At 43.7% G+C, this 18,461-nt stretch overlaps 1 protein-coding gene across 1 annotated transcript in view; it reads left to right on the plus strand.

Annotated features, from left to right (window-relative positions):
* LIPC (lipase C, hepatic type) overlaps window positions 1–18,461 on the plus strand; it is a 142,668-nt gene that overhangs the window by 7,229 nt on the left and 116,978 nt on the right. The window contains exons 2-3 of the mRNA XM_045823937.1: window positions 4,353–4,478; window positions 12,549–12,681. Of these exons, the coding sequence (XP_045679893.1) occupies window positions 4,449–4,478; window positions 12,549–12,681 (163 nt within the window). The 5' untranslated portion in view covers window positions 4,353–4,448. The remainder of the gene's footprint in view (window positions 1–4,352; window positions 4,479–12,548; window positions 12,682–18,461) is intronic.

Consider the following 18,461-nt stretch of genomic DNA (forward strand, 5'->3'; position numbering starts at 1 on the left):
TCTTAAGAAATAATTTGGCAAAAGCAGAATAGTCCCTCCTCATCTCTTTGACTTCGAAATGTTGGAACGCCTAGGGCTCAGCCCTTCAGCACTGCTTCTTTTCCACCCACATGCACTGTTTGGAAGATCTCACCTATGAACCCAGACCTCGCCCCTCAGGAGTCCCCAGGGAGAAAGCAGACCAGAAGAGAGATTTTTCTCTCTCCTGGGGTCAGAGGTGAGGTTGGGGGTGAGGTGGATCTTGAGGGCAGTTCAAAGGCTCTGAACTCAGTCGAAGGAGCAATGAAGACAAGAGGACTGGGCAAAGAGTGTCAGAGAGACACCTAAAGTGAGCTAGCTGCATCATAAAATTAATCTCTTACGCTAGCCAAACATCCCAGGCTTTATCTGCTAGGGAGTATCTGTGAGGTTCCCAGCAATTCCCTAACTGCAGTAACCCTCAGCTCACCTGCAGAGCACCAGGCCTCAGCTGCCCTCGCCACCCCCAACCCCAGCCTCCAAAGTCCAAGGGAATTATTTTGGTGAGGCAGTCCACTCATGTATTGGCCTCCTTACTGAAGCCTGTCACCCACCTAGAGTGGGCACCCCGGCACTCCCTCCACGCCTCCTGGGACAGCTCTGCCTGCTGGGAGCCACCCAGGCCCCTGTGGTGACAGTCAGGCCAGTCCTGTTCTGAGGTCAGGAAGCAGAATTGCTAGGGACCCTCAAGTCTCTCACACCCTCTCTGTTCCACATTCATCATCCACTAAGAGTCCCAGTCTGGGGTGTCTCCTTCATGTGGGTCCTTGTTTTGCTCAAGGACGCTTGCACATTGACCGTATTTCAGTCTCATGACCTCATGAGGTCTGTATCACAGGTTTCCTCATCCCCATTGTTTAGAGGTTAAGGTTCACCCAAGGCAGAGTTGGGCTCAAACCCCGCACCTTTTGTCCTCAAATCCATGTCTCTCTCTGTGGCACTAAGTTTGGCCAAGACTGTGTGTCACCAAACATGTTAACAGCCTACCACTTCCTTCCTTGTTTATACATTAACTAGGGAAAATGGACAAGGGAAGTTATTTTTTTAACAAGGGCTAAGACAAGCAGTTTTGCTCCATAGATGATATGAGTGCAGAAGGAGTCTCCAGCGGCAGGGAGCCCTCTGGAGATTTGTGTTCTCGTACTGGCTTCAAGATCCCAATTACACGCCTGACCACTGAGATCTCATCACTGTTGTTCCCTAAGGCATCAAAAGGACAGCTCGCTCTCCCAAGAGCCCCCCAAGAGTCCTCTGGTAGCCTGACATATTAGGTGATCGGAGCGGAACTGTGGAGTAAAAAATGGCTCCCCCCAGGGTGTCACTCCAGTGGCCATACATTTATTTAAAAGAAGCCTAAACACAGCAATATTTTTGTCCTTCACTCCCTGAACTTTGCCTAGAAGTAAATAAAGCTGGCATGAACAGAACAAACTCTTGCTCCTCCCCTGCAGAATGCATACGGTCAGCTCAGGAAAGGGGAAGAACGCCTGTGGGGTTCCCCTGAATAATTGACAGTTTCTCAGGGCACTAGAACTGAAACTGGGGCTGATGGGGTCAACTCCATGCAGGCGTCCTGCCCCGGATCCACGCAGGAATTCCTCTTTGAGGTGGAAGAGATCCCCCTCCACTAGACCGAAAGGGAAAAGGCAAACTTCCTGAGCGCCCGTTTGCACCAGCTACCCTAGGCAGGGTTGTGTGGGCCATTTTCTCTAGTGCTCAGTACACTCTGCCCACCAGCAGCACACAGACTCTCTGGCCCTCGGACCTGGACCCTGGGGTCTGAGGAGTGTCATTACAGATAGACTCATCACCAAGTTCCCAGTCCTGACTCTCACTGTCACCTCTCCAGGCCACCCCCTGAAAGGAACCCCTTGGAGGGCCTTTCCCACCCTAGAGCCTGTTTTCTCAGGCCTGCAAAAAGGAACCACGTTTTAAATTTAAACTCAGGGTTAGATGGTCCAAGACAGGTAATGGGAATGGAAGGAAGGAAGGAAGGAAGGAAGGAAGGAAGGAAGGAAGGAAGGAAGGAAGGGAGGGAGGAAGGAAAGAAGGGAGGGAGGGAGGGAGGGAGGATAATATTTTGGGGTAGGGGTGCTTTGTTTTTCAACTAGAAAGGAATATATAACAATTTATACAGTTAATTTCAAAATCAAGAACAGGAAACAGACTTATCTATACCTTAAAAAAAACAAAACACTATTGTAGGGGAGGAAAACTTTTCTCTTCTTCCTTTCTAGGTTCTTTAGCTGGCCTAATAATTAAATTGACATAAGACAGAGTAAGGAAGAAAAACAAATTTAATGTCATATGAACAGGAGCCCCACAAAGAACGCCTGAGAGGCTCCCAGCAGGTTGGTCAATTGGGGCTTATATACCATCCTGAGTAAGGGGGAGGTAAGAATGTGGGACCTCAGAGGAGAGGAAAACAAGTCACAGGAAGATGGAAAGGGCAAATGTTTGGCAAACAAATGTTTGCAGATAAGTCCTTTTGGTGTAAAAATTTATCTCTGGTTATAGCTCTCTTCCTGGCATTAGGTCCCTGTCTAAATTTGTTCAGGTAGTTAAGGGCCAGGTAAAAGACTCTTCTTGAGTCTATTGGGTCTTGATTATCTTTTAGTTCCAAATAATCCACATGCCAAAGCAGCAATTTCTGGGACAGCCTGCCCCAACCCCATTACTATAAATAGTTCCCCTACTCGTCATTATAGTCAGTTAAGTGGGCAGAGAAAGAGAGGAGGAACATGTAAGGAGAAATAAAAAGCACAAAAGATTATAATCAATAAAAATAATAATAGCTGACATGTAATGTGCTAAGCACAGTCAGTGTATTTCCTCATTTATTCTCTGCTCAGATCCTATGAAGTAAATACCCCTGTTTTAAAGTGGGGAAACTGAGGCTCAAAGATTTTAAATAATTTGCCCACTATAGAGCTAAAAAGAGAGAAGCCAGCCTGGAAATCTAGTTCTGTTATCAAAGACTCCACTCAGGAGACAGAGATACTAAAAGAGACAGTCTTTCCTTGGGAAGGAACCTTACCCTATTATCTTTAGAATTCTGTAGCTAACTACTTTCCTTTATCATTTCTTAACCATAAGAATTAGAGCAGAAATTCTGTGCTTCAGTGGAAAACTAGCATTGTCTGACACACAGCACGGACTCCTGAGTTATCGGATGCTAGTGTTCATTGCCCTTGAGGCATTTTACAACTCTGTACCTTGCAGGCAACTAATAGCAAGGCAAAATGCAAATTCTGTCCTGTCCTGTAGAGGCTGGATTGACTTCCCTTTCACACTGTGGAAAGAGGTATTTGTGTTCTCATTTGCACATTTTAACATTCCCTTACTCATATAAATTTGTGGAAGTTTTTGGCCTCTCCTTTGAACTGGTTATAACACTCTTACCAACTTCTTTATTAATGAGTTAAATAAAATACTACATGTTTATTTTTATATCTGCATGACAGTCATGACTTTACCTTTTTAAATATATTATCTTTTTTAAATATTTTATTTATTTATTTTTAGAGAAGGAAGGGAGGGAGAAAGAGAGAGAGAGAGAAACATCAATGTACGGTTGCTGGGGCCTGTGGCCTGCAATCCAGGCATGTGTCCTGACTGGGAATCGAACCTGCGATGCTTTGGTTCACAGCCTGAGCTCAATCCACTGAGCGACGCCAGCCAGGTTAAATATAATTATCTTTTAATAGAATTATCAAAGCATATCAAAACATCTCATTGGTGCTTTCTGGAGGACCCTGGGCATGATCTAAGCCAAATGGTTTCCAGAGAAACTGGGTGACTGAGGACGGTGTATAAATTGGGTCTTTCACAGCATAGTCTAACGTGGCAATTTCTTGTCAAACATGGTGTTTGGTTTATGACAAAGTTTGATGGGCAAAGGTTTCAGTCCCCTCGTCTTGGCTGGCCTTTTTTTTTTTACTGTTGATCAGAGAAAATCAACCTGTATGTAAATTCTACCGTCCCATAACACCTCCACGATGCATATCTTCTGCTGTGTGTCACAGGCTGTTTCAAGCTATCTCCACAAAATAGCTGAGAAAGAATTTCAGAATATCTGTTTTGAAATAATAATAATAAACACATGATCTATGTCATTATCTGCAATGCAGGAGCACAACTCAGTGGCATTTTTTAAACATTAGACACACAAAGATCTCGCAGCCAATTCCTACCTCCCTTGGCACAACTAATTTTTGTTGTATGGGCTTTGAGTCAGATAAACATAATTCAAATCCTTTTTCATCTCTTGGTAGAATGTGGGTTTGAGCAACTTAGTAACTTCCCTAAGCCTTGGTTTTCTTTTCTGTACATAGGGAATAATCATACCTGACTCGCAGTATCACCAGATTGGTTCCAAACCAGGGCAGACCCTGCCCCAGCACAGTCCAAGACCTCCAGGCTCTTGACTCATGCAGGAAAAAATTCAAGAGCAAGTCCAAGTGAGTATGAAAGCAAGTTTTTTTTTTTAGGTAGAAAAAGAAAGAGGCCAAACTTGGGTTCCTGGAGATAGAATCAGGGGGTAAGCCCAGGACTGGCTATTGTCACCTACTGCTCCCCTGGCTGCAAGTCTCACAGGGTGCCACTGTGAAAGAAGTGAAAGTACACGTCCGTGGATGCAGGTGAACTTACAGGATAGTCACACACTGGATCAGTCAGTTCTTGGGATTTTATGTGTTCCCCATGTTGGGTTGTTCCTGAACATTGTGGTGTCCAATTCTGTGTCTGTCTTCTGGTTGGGAGGGGGTCTTGTTTCTAACATGGGTCATTCCAGAAGTGTCATGGTATTCATTCTCCTTGGCCCCCCTTCCACTTGTGGTACCAATTTTCATTATAATGATGGTATAATGAGCTTTGGGGTAATTTTTTAGTCAATTTTTTCTTTGTCTTGGATTGATCTGGTTTCAGCCAGTTTTTGGTGTTGCCTTCTGCATCCTCCACAGGAATGTCCTGCCATAAACTGTTTCTCTTTGATCATGTGTGGAGGTGGGGGCTCTGGCAAGAGGACCTACAGGCTTACAGACTTGTGTTATCCATTTCTACTTCTGCATTTCTCTTGTTGAGAGCTTTCCTAACTTTTTTCCATCCTGCCTCAACAGGATTGTTCCTGTTTCAGTGAGATCATATGGAGAGTTTGGGATCTTTGGGATTCTGCCCCTGAACTGTTAACCTTTGACTTCTGGGCCTTCATAGGAATCAATGAGTAACCATGTCAACAAGATATCCTGTCAGTGGAAAAATGATGAGTCATCAGCAGCACTTGAAGCAGATCTTTGGGAACTGCACCTGATTTCTTGCAGCCAAGGAACTTCATTAGCTAACCCCAGAAAACTTTTGTGAGATGAGTTATGTGACATGGTGTGAATACCAGCTGCTATCGAGAGGCTTGGGCCATTTCAATCTCAGCAATGCTCCAGCACTGCCTCATACCCAGGATGAGGATGGTGACCTTGGGTATTCCATAGTCAGAAACACTAGAACCCAGCAAGAGAGCCAGCATGCTGATGGCCCACCTGCCCAAACTCTGTTCTTGGTTTACTGCAATCAGCCAATTTAGTTTGTGGCTTGATTGATCTCTTTGAGGACCCTAGCATGATCACTTCTCAACAAGTCTAACCAACACCCCAAGCAGCTGGATAATGCAAACACAGAATCTAGTCTATGTCCACCCTCTTTCTTATAGAGTAGAAAACTCTTAGAAAACTTTAAGGATACAAAAATATTCAATGTCTATTTGGTTGTCCAAAACCAACTTAAAATTTTACTTCCTTTTGTTTCCAAACATAATGCAGAGAAAAAAGTCTTCCATTCTTTTGGGACTACTAAAATCACAAAATGCATTATTGGTTCCAGAGTAGCTAGTCACAAAAAAAGATTGCTCTAGTTTCTGTGGGGATTTTTTATTTGTTGGTTTGGTGTTTTCAGTTGTTCCACAAACCAGCAGCTGAAATTCTGATGGGATATGTAAATGGGCCAGCACAGAGCAGAAACTATAAAAATGAGTATAGAACAAGATCTCAGCTTTTCACTCCATAGGTACTTGGCTTTTTACTTTAGACTTGGGGAATAAGAGAGCAATAGAGCTTAGAGGGACTTCATAGCCCTTATATCCAATATACCCAATATACATTGATTAAACATATGACTTTGGACAAGGACTCTCCAAACCTCAATTTTCTCACCTGTAAAAGTAATTCCTAACTCACTTGTTACAAAAATCAAATGAGCTTTCATTGTGCCAAAAGTTATAAGTGCTTTCTTTGTGATCATGTTTAGTCCTCCCAATTCCACTTTACAGATGAGAAAACTGAGGCAGGGAGAGGTTATATAATTAGCTCAAGTTCACATAATCAGTGATACAGAGCTGATACAAAAGGCAATCTGCAAAGGCTTATCAATGAGGTGTGATAATCTTGAATGAATAAATACCTACTTGAAATGCTTGAAACACTTCATTCTTTCTATCTAAAACGTCATCCGCAGCCTTGTTTTAAACTTTCACTTGTGTACAGGTCTTTAAAAATATAGATAAGGGAAAGGTTAAACTCCAGGCCAACCCCTTTCCAGGTGAGGACATGTTTGAAGCTAAGTTGAACTAAGGAAATGTCCCGACTTGTTTTGTCATATGCACACACAGATCGATTTGTGACTCAATAACAACTTGGTCATTTTCCTAATAGCAGCCTTGCCCCAAGGAGAAATAAGAGGCAGTAGTTATTTTGTAATAACAACGATCCTGAAAACTTTATAAATTTTATCTTGCAAGTGGAGGAGGATTGAGATGTAGGAGAGAAAGCCCAGTACAGTCCCAGGAAAGCAGATATGTAGAGATTCAGGATTTGTGGTTGAGAAAACCGACCCTGGGCTCAGGTGGTCCTCATTTCCCCTCTCTCAGCCTTTTACTAGTGAGATATGATTTTTCTCTCAGTTTTTAGTCTCTGAAATTCTCAGCTGTAAAATTATGGAAATAATAATGCCAATCAAAAAATTATTGTTTTGATTACTCTTTTTTCAGCACTCCAGCCCGAGGCTGCTCTTCTCAGGAATCTCTAGTTTCTGAGGATGAAAGCAAACAAATCTGGTTTCAAATATAAAACTCTGTTCCTCTCATCAGTGAACTTCACCTTGATCTCTGGCTTTTCCTTTCCTGGGCCTTGCTCTCTTTACCTTTGTAAAATATTTACTTCTTTTCTCCTGATTAACTTTCTTATCACCATTACACTAAAAGAAAAGGTTACATTCAGGTCATCAAATGCCAGTCTCTTGAAATCTCTATTTCTTTAAGGAGCTCTTCAAAGTAAAAGAGAACAAAAACTGGACAATTTTTAAGAATCTAACTACAATACCAGTATTACTTTAGACTGAGCATTGAAGATGAGAGAAACCACTGGGCAGTGCTACCATGGGCAATGCTGATACCTCTGCTGGGGGGTCCAGGCTCCATGGACTCAAGCCTGCCTCCTTTCCAGCCCTGGAGAAATGAAGGGTCCTCCATAACTACTGGGCTTTCTTTGGTGTGGAAATGACAAAAGATCTCACTAATGGATCTATTGACTGTTCCAAAGTATTGGTGGAGTCAACCAAGCTGCAGCCAAGTCATGAAGACTTGGGGGCATTCTATTCCTCCATGGCAGAGTCTTCACACCTTTTTAATGGAGTGCCCTTATCAGTGTAAAAACATTGTGAGTGTCCTTTCCAAAACATAGGGATATTTATTTGCTTATAAACTATATAGTACTAACATATTGCATCATATTATATACAAATTATGAACATTATAAATACACAAACAAAATCTTCCAAGGTGATGTCTTAGTCTGTTTGGGCAGCTGTGTGCTTATAAACAACAGAAATTTCTTTCTCAAGGCTCTGGTGTCTGATGGGCCTCATGAATGGCCATGTTCTCATTGTAACTTTGTGGAGGAAAGGGCAAGTGCTCTTCACGGGGTCCCTTTTATAAGGGTACTAATCCCATTCATGAGGGTTTTGCTCTCATGACCTTATCATCTCCCAAAGTTCCCACTTCCAAACACCATCACCTTGGGGCTTATGATTCAATATATGAATTTTAGAGGAGACACAAGCATTTAGCCTATAGCCAGTGACAAAGGAAAATCTATTGTTTTCTTTTCATATCCCAATAGATCTCTCAAGCACTGCTCTGAGGCAATGGTTCTCAAACTTCAGGTGACTAAAACATCCTAGAGAACTTGTTTAAAATGAAGGTTCTCCAGGCCCCAACCCTGGAAGTTTTTATTCAGTTGTTCTTGGGATAGGCCCATAGCTCCTCCTTTTTCTGAGCTCTTAGCTGACTCCAATTCCAATGCTCAATAAGATTTTGGAACCACTGGTCCAGATCCTTCTGTTTTCCTAAACTTTTCATTTTCTGCTTAAATTTGATCACTGTGGTCCTGTTGTTATCTACCACCTGGACACCCTCTTGATCCCCAAGGTGAATTAAAAACAATAAAAATAATTATTGTAGCTGCCATTTATTATTCCCTCCTTGCCAGAATTGCTAAGGGCTTTACCTCTTTAAGTTATGTCCTTTTGATGCGTGGGTCACCGGCCAGCAGTGATCACGGAACGCTGCGGATGGCTCAATGAAAATACACGAGAAAAAACATGCACAGAGACAGACTAGTTTCTGTGGAGGAGTAGGGACACAATGGCAACCCCCTCTAGTGGGGAGTGCGCCGATTTACCGTCCAAACCTGCTTTTATTGGGCTCGTTTTGCATAATAATTCAGGTAAAGTACATTACTCATTAGGGGGAAGTAAGGAACAATAGATAACAAGGAACTCTGCCAGTCTATTTTGAGTCGGGGTCAAAGAGCTGTAAGACTTTGAGGAACAAACTAACTTCCTCCTTGGACCCTTCTCATTCAACTGAGAGAATTCTAAACAAAGGAGGTTTCACAGTAATTTACATGTTCTTTCTTAGGCCTGATCACCAGGGGAATCCGCCCTTTTCAGCACAGAGCTGCACCACCCTGTCATTGTTTCAGGCTTGGGTGGAGCAAGGGAACTAAGGCAACCAAGAGATAAGTAGATTCTCTCCCAGACGATGAGAACTCAGGCTATGTCAAAGCCAAGGAGCGAAGGTCCATCACCCCCTTTTGCTGGAGCCCCCAAAGTCCTTCTTTTGGGGGCCTCCCACGTGATCATGCCTGTCTTAGGTCATTCCCCCTTGGGGAATCTTACCCGTCTTTGGCTAACCGACCAAGCTTTGGGGTTCAGTTATGAATGAAGCAGCACTCCTGCCAGAGAGATAAGCTTTTGTCTCCTTGCTGGCTTACAGTTCCAAGGGCGTTCCCTTAGCCTTAGCCTAGGTGGGGGTTACAGCTTCTGATACCAGGCAGGGCAGTTCCCAACATCCTTTAACCTGATCAGGTAGCTATTATTAGTCCCATTATACAGATGGAGAAAAGTCAATTTCAGAACATGAATGTCTTGCCCTAGGTCACCCAGTTAGTAAGTGATAGGCCAGGCATTTGAACCTAGATCTGTCTGATTTCAAAGCCTGGACTCCTGACCACTAAGCCTATTTTCTCCAAAATAAGTCAATATAATTCATTGAATCTCTGCTCTGTGAACCAAGCATTTGGCTGGGCACTTCACATACAAATCTTTAATTCTCAGGATATACCTGAAGTTATGGAGGTGTGAATCTCAGTTCGCAAAATCTTGTGAGGGAGATTTTCTTTAACCCATCTGAACTACAAGTCCAAACTCCTTTTCAGACCCTCCTGGATTTTTCTCTCCACCCCCGACTCCTGTTATGCCATAGTTCTGGATCAGACACAATAATCAGGCCTGGGGGGCAGGAGGGAGTGAGCACCTGGTCTTCTGTCATCAGTCCCCACAGGTGGCCACTGAGAGACCTGTCGTGCCCATCGACATGGCCTGCTGTCACTGGAGGCTCACTGCTGCTTCCACCCCATGCAAGGCACAGGGGCATCTTTTGTCCACCTGCCAACACACACACAGTCATTTCCTCTCTGGTTCTTACCAACTTCTAGCAGAGTTCCTGGGAAGCACAGGACTGTCCCCTCTGTGCTCATGGACAAATCTCCCCCTCTGCCACCCACTTGCAAAGCCCAAGAGACTCTCTTTCTAGTGATGGGAAGGTGTTTAGCCATTTACTTGCCTTTGTTGGTTAAATGTACTTGCCCTAGCTTCTAAGTTTTAAGAAGACAAAAGATTCGTAGACTTCTCTCTAATTTCTCCTTCTTAAGTGAGAGGGAGAACAAAGAAGAGATGAAAGAAAAATACTATCAAGTTGATACCTCAAAATACTGTTTCCAGCTCACACTATCCCATTTTACAGGTGAGGAGCTGGACCTCACTGAAGTTAAATAGCATTTTGCACCCTATTAGATGGTAGGCCCACGGTGCTGGAGGCACTCGGATGCACTGTGTCTTCGTGAGTTAATCGGCAGGGGAGGGCGGGGATCCTGGCACTACCCAGAGGACATGAGATGGGCCCAAGGGAGAGGAGGCCAAGGTGCATAGTCAGCTGATTTTAGGTTCCAGGTTTCTGGGAAATAAGAAGTGAAATGTAACCTTCAGATCCTGCTTAACTGTGCAGGGTAGGAACAGAGCCAGCCAGAGAGCCAGGGCAGAAACCTCTGCTCAGAAATTGTGCATCTTAGTGGGTGGTCCCCAAGCTGCAGCCCTCTGGGAGGCGGTGCAGCCACAAGACAGCACAGTGTTAGGATTTGGCCTAGGGCCAATCTGCCCCAACCTGCTGCTGGCTTCAGAGCATCCTGTCTGTCAGCTTCAGGTGGGCAATGATCACCGACTCATCTAACTGCCTATCCAACATTTCCATTTGGATGTCTGAGAAACATATCAAATTCCACATGGTCAGAACTGAATTCCTAATCTTCTCCCCAAAACCCGCTCCACTCACTGCCTTCCCCATATCAGCTGGTATCAATCCCATTGTCTCATTGCTCAAGCCAAAATCCTTGAAGTCATCCTCCACTTTTCTTTTTCTCCCACATCCCACATCCCACATCCCAATAGTCAGGAAATCCTACTGCATTTACCTTCAGCCTATATCCAGTAGCCACCCACCACTCCCCAATTCCACTGTTACCGCGCTGAACCAAAACACCCTCACCTCTTGCTGGATCACTGCAGTAGCCTCCTAACAGATCTCTCTACGTGCATCCTTGATCACTAAAAATCTGTTTCTCATTTTGCAAACCAGAATGATCTCTTTAAAATATAATACAAGTCAGGTCAAGCTTCTTCTCAGAATGGTTCCCATGTTTCATAGTGTAAAAGCCAGAGTCTTTACAATGACATTTCCCTAACCACTGGTCTTGTCGCTGTTCCTGGAACATACCAGGCATGTTTCTACCTCAAGGCATTTGTGCAGGATGCACTGACCGTTCCAGCTGCCTGGACTCTCTTCCCCAAGATGTCTACAGAGGCAGCTCACTAAAACCCAAACTTCACCTTCCAAACAAGGCTCACCCTGACCATTCTGTTTAAAATCACTACCTTCTCCCACCCCCTTAACTCTGCTATATTTCTTTTTCCATAGTTCTCATTGCATTCTACCAATCTACATATACCTCTTATTTATTATGTATATTGTCTATAATTTGACTCCTTCCACCCAGAACAGTACATAAGCTTCACAAGGACTGGAATCTTGGTCTGTTTTGTTTGCATGTATATCCAAAGTGTCTAGAACAGTGCCTGACATACAGGAGGTATGCAAAAAAAAATGTTGAACAAATTAATAAAGTTAAAATCAAACTAAAGACTCAAGGACTATTATAAGAGTCGCACATAGTGGCATTCCCCCGCCTGGTTTTGCCTAGTGCCCTCACTTCTCCATCCTCTTCACAGCTGGAGCATGAATTAGCACAGAGGAGTACAGATGTGATTACTCTAGGGTTATCTCTCTACAGGGTCTCAGCAAAAGCATCCAGTTCTGCCTCTTTGCTCCTTCTTACACTGAGGTTAGAGGTTTTCCACCCCTTTCAGTTTTAGAAATACTGCTCCACCCCTCTTTGGCCACGGTCACCAGCAAGTTTGCTGAATTCAACAGGAAACAGAGCATCTGGGAGCTCTCCACACAGCAAAGCCCTTTGCTTTTTCTTCGGGCCTAACCTGCAATTTAAAATACCACGGCCATGGGCCTGCAGCCCCTTTGCAGTCCTGTCAGGGGAACTTAGGCAACAGTGTAGGAGCCACCTACCCTGACCTTTGACAGGGTTTCCAAACACAGCACGTTAACTTTAAATTGACTAATTTGGAACTGTGACTTTGGCCTAAGAAGGTAAGATTACATGGAAAGATGTTTTATTTTCAACATGTATCAGGATAAAAAACACTTTTTTAAATCAACGTTCCTATTTGTAATAGACATACTTAGATTTCGGTTGGGGGTAGGCAAGGAATGTCTGAACAGTAGGTAACATATTTAAAGGTTAATTATTAATGGGCAGCCTTTCTTGACAAATTGTCAATAGTCAATCTGGTCTCTTTAGCCTCAGAAATTAGCAAGAAGACCTTGGACCCCGGGTGAGACAGGAGAAATGGAAAGTCCCCTGTGTCTCTCCATTTTCTTGCTTTTGAGCATCTTTATCCAATCAAGTGCCCATGGACAAAGCCTTGGACTAGGTAAGAGCCTGCCTTTTTTCTGGAGATGGGCATGGATTTATGTTTTTAATGTGTGTCACAGAAAGTCCAAGTGTTTTTGACTGCGTGGGACAGAGCTTGCTTCACAGCATACTTGGTGGCATCACAGGTCACAGGGACATGTAGCACTTTGTAACAACTGAAATTTTAAGAAACCACTTTGGGAGTAGAATTCTTCTAAAAGCTCTTGCAGCTGGCATTGAAGTCTCTTTGCTTCTCTGATTCAGAAATAGTCATGCTTAAGACTTTGTCAGTGGAGAATAATCTGAAAGAGTTTCCGATCTGCCTGAGAGGTAATTTGGCATCTAATTTGCAATTGGGAAGCACAGCTTGCAATGAAATGCTCCGTCTTGCTGAGGTTGTCTAATTGCTAGCTCTCTCCGAAGAGAAAGGAATTTGCAGAGTCCTGCTTCTGGTCAGGTCTAAAGCACAAATATCATTACACAAACTTCTAGACTTTATTGTTTTTGCCAAAGTTTTATCCTGAGTCTGAGGAATCCACCAGCAGTCATGCCTGTTTGGTCTGTGAATTCGCAAAATAGGTTGATGTCCACAGATCCAAATGCCTGGCCAGGTAGATGGGTTCCGGGTTCCTAAATAGTGCATAGGATCAATAAATAATAGATGTGAAGTGAACTGAACAATGTGGTCAAATAAGACTGACATTTGGGATTTTGTTTTTGCACTGCTTACTGATTAGGAGCTAGTAATCCTAAAGTAGAGGCTTAGATTTTTCTTTCCTCAAAGACTGTGCTTGGGGGGTGCTCCAAACACTTTGAGAATCAGGAATCTACTAACCAGGATGTACCTGAAAATTCCAGAACCTTTTTTTCTCCTTTGAGAAACAGGGCTGTTCTTTGTATTGTATTTAATTATTATTCTGTATCCTAGGTCAGTTCATAATTTATGTTTAATTATTATCATCCCCTGAGCATGCTGTGTGCCAAGCACTATGCTAATTATTTTGCATACACACCTCATTTACAAAGCTATCTCCAAAAGTGATGATAATGATTTAGAGTCATACAGGCAAAATTGCTAATGGTTTTTATTCCCTGGGTTCACAGGGATTTTGCTGAAGGGCCTGTCCTGAACTTTGGTTCAGAATGTTGTTTTGTTTGTTTATTTCTTCATTGAAATATAACAAATAGGAAAGTGCCTATATCATAAAGTGCTTAATAAATTGTCGCAATCTGAACCCACATCCCAGAAGCCTCTTCTGTGCACCCCTGGAGACTTAACATGCATTATTTTGCCTTTTTTGTTAATATAAGCTTACAGTACCTCCTCTTTTGCTTCTGGCTTCCTTCACCAACTTTATGTTGGTGACATTCATCTCTGCAGCTGTGTGTGCTGGTTACTCATTTCTTTCTGGTCGCTGTAGAATTCCATTGTGTGAAAAACCACCCTCTGTTTATCTATTCTGCTGTGGATTGGCCCAGACTGGTTTTCAGAGGTGACTTCGGGACTAGAAGCCGTCAGTGCCTGAGTGGAGGTCGAAGGGCAGGTGTCCGCCATCCACCCCACCCCCAACCTGCCAGCTGCTGGGTACTGTCCAGATTTCCCTCAACAAACCCCATGCTGGTCTGCTGCTGCTTTCCCAGGACCTGATTTGTCCAAAAGCTGGGGAAAGTGGCCACAATTACCACAATTAGCAGGAGGATTCCTTAGGAAAAAAGATCAGGGTCAAGAGGCCTCTCATTGCTTTCAGAGCAGAATCTCTTGGCAGAATTCTTTCTGCAAGGAGTGAGCCAGATCTGTGAGCATGAGGCTGGTGCCTATCTCCTTGTGTGCTGCAGGGCAGCAAGCATCACTTGTCAACGAGGATCTATAGTGTGGTCTCAACTGGGGGCAAAATCACTCCCAGGAGACATTGGGCAATGTCCAAAAACATTTTTGATTACCACAACCAGAGAGAGAGCACTATTGTCATGTAGTGGTTAGAGGCTAGGGATGCTGCTAAACATCCTACAATGCACAGGAGAGCCCCCACAAACCATAAACTATTAGGGGCAAAATGCTGAGGTTGGGAAACCCTGGTCTACACCAAACTTCAATTGTCACTAGCCATGGGCCAGAAAGAACTCCCTCAATGATCCTGTAACTGTTGGAGGAGTTCTCAATGGTTATAGGGAACCATTGAGAACTCCCAGCTTACTTCTGTTTTTTATTATTGTTAATGACATTACTAATGGACCCAATAATGAACTGTGTACCCAGTATGTGCCAGAGCTGCACACACATTCTATCCCACTTCCACCATATGGTCAAGTAAGCCAGCAGTGAAGCAACTTGGCCCCATAGCATCGGGCCAGAGCAGGCAGAGACCCCTGGAAGTTAAAGTGTCAGACTGAGGCTCCAAGCTTCTCTCTGCTGTGCTCATATCCAATGATTTGACAGCCAGTGGTCCCTAGAAACCCTTCCGCTCAATTCCTCTCCCAGGAGAATTCGGACAGTTGTTCCTGCTTGTCTAAGGGGAACAGGATATGGGGAGCCTCCTGAAACTCCCAGGACACACAGCTGCCATGACCCTCATCTCCAGAAGTCACTGCCTGAGGTCCAGCCCCAGCACTGATGTTGTCATCAGAGCCAACACTGCTTCAAATGGAAGTAGCTACTCTTACATCTCCCCAGCCCCCACCTTCCAGGTATTCAGCCCACTGCCTACAGGTGTCAATCCCAGCTATAGCTTCCTAAATCCCACAAGCAGCTGAAGCCCATTTATTGAATCACTCTTGTCCAACCACCTGCCATATGTAAGGCTGGGCCGTAGCACACTGGCTTTTAAACCTTCTGGTCTCAGGACACCATTACATCCTTAAAAACTATTTAGAACTTCAAAGAGTTGTTTGTTTGTTTGTTTGTTTGTTTGTTTGTTTAATGGAATGCAGCTATCAATATTCACCATGAGAGACTAAAGCAGAATTTTTTAAATTTTATTTTATTCTTTTGTTTTTATTTCTTTAAATATGTATGGGTGCTTTATTCAAATGCCAGTGATCTGAGAAAACAGTGGGGTGTGTACCCTCAAAAACTGTCTTAACATCTCACCTCAAGCCAACCTTTTTATAGGGTAGGTAAGGGGTTCGGAAAAAGGTAATCAGGTAAGAGTTGCAGTTGCTTGGGGATTTTCCTAGTATTTCTTTATCTGCTGATCAGCAGTTCCTTATCTGTGTTGTGAAGGTCCCTCCCTGGGACCTGATGGCTCCGATACCGTTTCCCATGCTTGTAGACCACTTGGGGCACAAAGGGTGAATTGCTTGTCCACCGCAGGGAGTCAGGACTGGATTCCAATTCCTGGAATAACAGCTTTCCACCTGTGTTAATCACTTAGGCCTATAAACTATAACTGAAGCTAAAATCTTTAACTCTTGAGTCGCCTATCAGTCCCAGTGCTATTTCTGTTCTTGACACAAAGATAATTTCAGAAAATACTACTAAGCATAGACATCCCCATGAGTTTTTCTCTCTCTTCCTGGTCTGTTGTCACAGTCCCTTGGCATTCTAAGAGAATTCATCTCAGCATCTCACGGTACCTTAGCTGTTCAGCTGCTCCCACTCTGGTAGGTGATTTCTTATTGCTGGGAGTGAAGAAAATAGAAAGATATGTGGCACTCCCTGATTGTCATAATTGTAGCATCTGGTGGTTGAAAGCAGAAAACGACAATTAGAGAGAAAATTCTTTCGTCTGCTGGAGAAGACAATACAAATGGCAAATTTAGCTGCTGACACTTGGCACTTTGTTAGAGAAATCTTTTCAGAGCTCCTTCCCTGATCTTCCCAGGATCAGGGTCAGGTGTTTCTGTGCCCACATCCAGGTTTGTCAAGAGTTCTGCAATGGTCAGATACCCCTTCTGTGCCCATGAATTCTCACAAATCACAGGCCAGCAACCTGCAGGGCCCCACTGGAGCTTCTCAGGTAGAAGAGAACATCGTGATACCATTCTTTTTTAAAAAATAAATCTTTACTATATCTTTTTTCATTACTATTTAGTCTCCTTATACCCTTTCCCCCGAGCAACCCCCACACTGTAATCCCTGTCGATGACTGCTCTTTCTTTTTTTTGCTCAAACCCTCCTCCACTCCTTAACTTAAAGTTAAACTAATCAGCTGTTAAACTGATCCGCTGGTAATCTAATCAATCAGCAATTGGGCTTAAGCACCAAAGGTGGGGCAGAGTAATTCTTGTAGGTGGGGGCTATTGCTTCCTCTCAGGCTGATGCCATTCATAAAAGAGTGCTCTACCCAAGAGATACAGCCTGTGTAGTATGGGGATGACTAGCACATGGATCCTGGCAGCTGTTCCCTCAGTTCTGTCTCCAGAGCCACCAACTCCAGACTGTCTTCAAATGTCTCTAGTCCACTCTACCCTCCCTGCTGGCACCCAGGGTAAGTGGCTGCAAATGAAATTCTGTGCTTTGGCCCTTTAAGAGGCTCTTTGCGTCTCCAGCCATCTCTTTCTGGCTGACAGAACCGCTGCTGCTGCTGCTGCTTTCATAGATGGATGTTATCTGGGTTCCTTTCTGGCTCTGGTGGTATAGGCAGGGGAGCCCAACTTGGGGTTTAGACCCCACACTTCTCAGAGGGACTCCCCTCACCCAGCACTGAAATATCCCTCCAGCACTTCAGCTTCTGCCCATAGGAGCCCAGCCACCCCTCTTGTGTCTCCTCCGCACTCCCTACCAGTCATGTTGTGGTGATGTGTTCTCTTCTGTCTGTTCATTTCTTCTGTCTGTCCGTGGTTATAAGGCTTCTCTCCCGCTAGTGTTCAGTTGGTTATTCAAGATGATTTGTTTACAATTTAGTTGTAATTCCTGATTGGTCCTGAGAAGAGGTTAGTGTAGTTTCCACTTACTCCTCCAACACCTTGGATCTTCCACATTTTTTAAATATTAATGCCTTTAAAAATAATAACAGATTCATCACAAATTAACATATATAACATGGTATTATGAGAAATAACTTGTACTTTTCAAAGAACAACAAAGAAAAGGTGAGTCAGAAGAGCAACACTTTTTATCAATAAATTTCTTTAATGTCTGCTTAATGGAAGACAGCTTAATGGGTCTGTTTCTGTATTCACTATGTTGTGATATGTTGCTTTGTTTGAAGTACATGAAGAACATTGGCCTCACATAGGAAAAGGGAGGACCACACGGCAGATCCTGGTGGGGCCAAGGCCCACATTCAACCGCTGTTCAGCAATTCACACAGCAAAGACTGTACATCAGTGGACCGCACAGCGGCCCCTGTCCTTTAGGGGCCCAGCGCCAGATCAGGAGTCGGGAGGTGGGAGCCATCTGCCCTGTAAGCCGGCAGTAAGGGGACCATCACCCATAGAGGATGTCGTACAATGATAGAACTAGATAAAAGTTTATCTTTCTTTCATTATCACACTTCCAACCAACATCAGGGATAAAAATAAAGCTCCTCACCTCCAAAATACATTTTTGGTCAACATTGTAAACAATTGCTGTGGTTTCTGTTGGGTTTCATTACCCTCTAAGTAAACTTCAAATGATTACATCTTATTATCTTTTAATAAATAAGATGTTCTCCACCATAGTTAATTTCGAGAACCCCCAGTTAGTCAGTTGACCCCTGACACTCACAGCTTCAGTGACTTGTGCTCATGGCAAGAGGAAATGTGCAATGACTCAGAGTCTTCCCTACTCACTTGGGTCATGTCTCCAACTCTGTGGCCCTTACTGCATGTTTCTGCATTTAAACAAAGTGAAAAAATGATACCACAGTGATAGTA

The sequence above is a fragment of the Phyllostomus hastatus genome, unplaced genomic scaffold (assembly GCF_019186645.2).
Source record: "Phyllostomus hastatus isolate PE091 unplaced genomic scaffold, TTU_PhHast_1.1 phas_scaffold_501, whole genome shotgun sequence".
Classification (NCBI taxonomy): domain Eukaryota; kingdom Metazoa; phylum Chordata; class Mammalia; order Chiroptera; family Phyllostomidae; genus Phyllostomus; species Phyllostomus hastatus.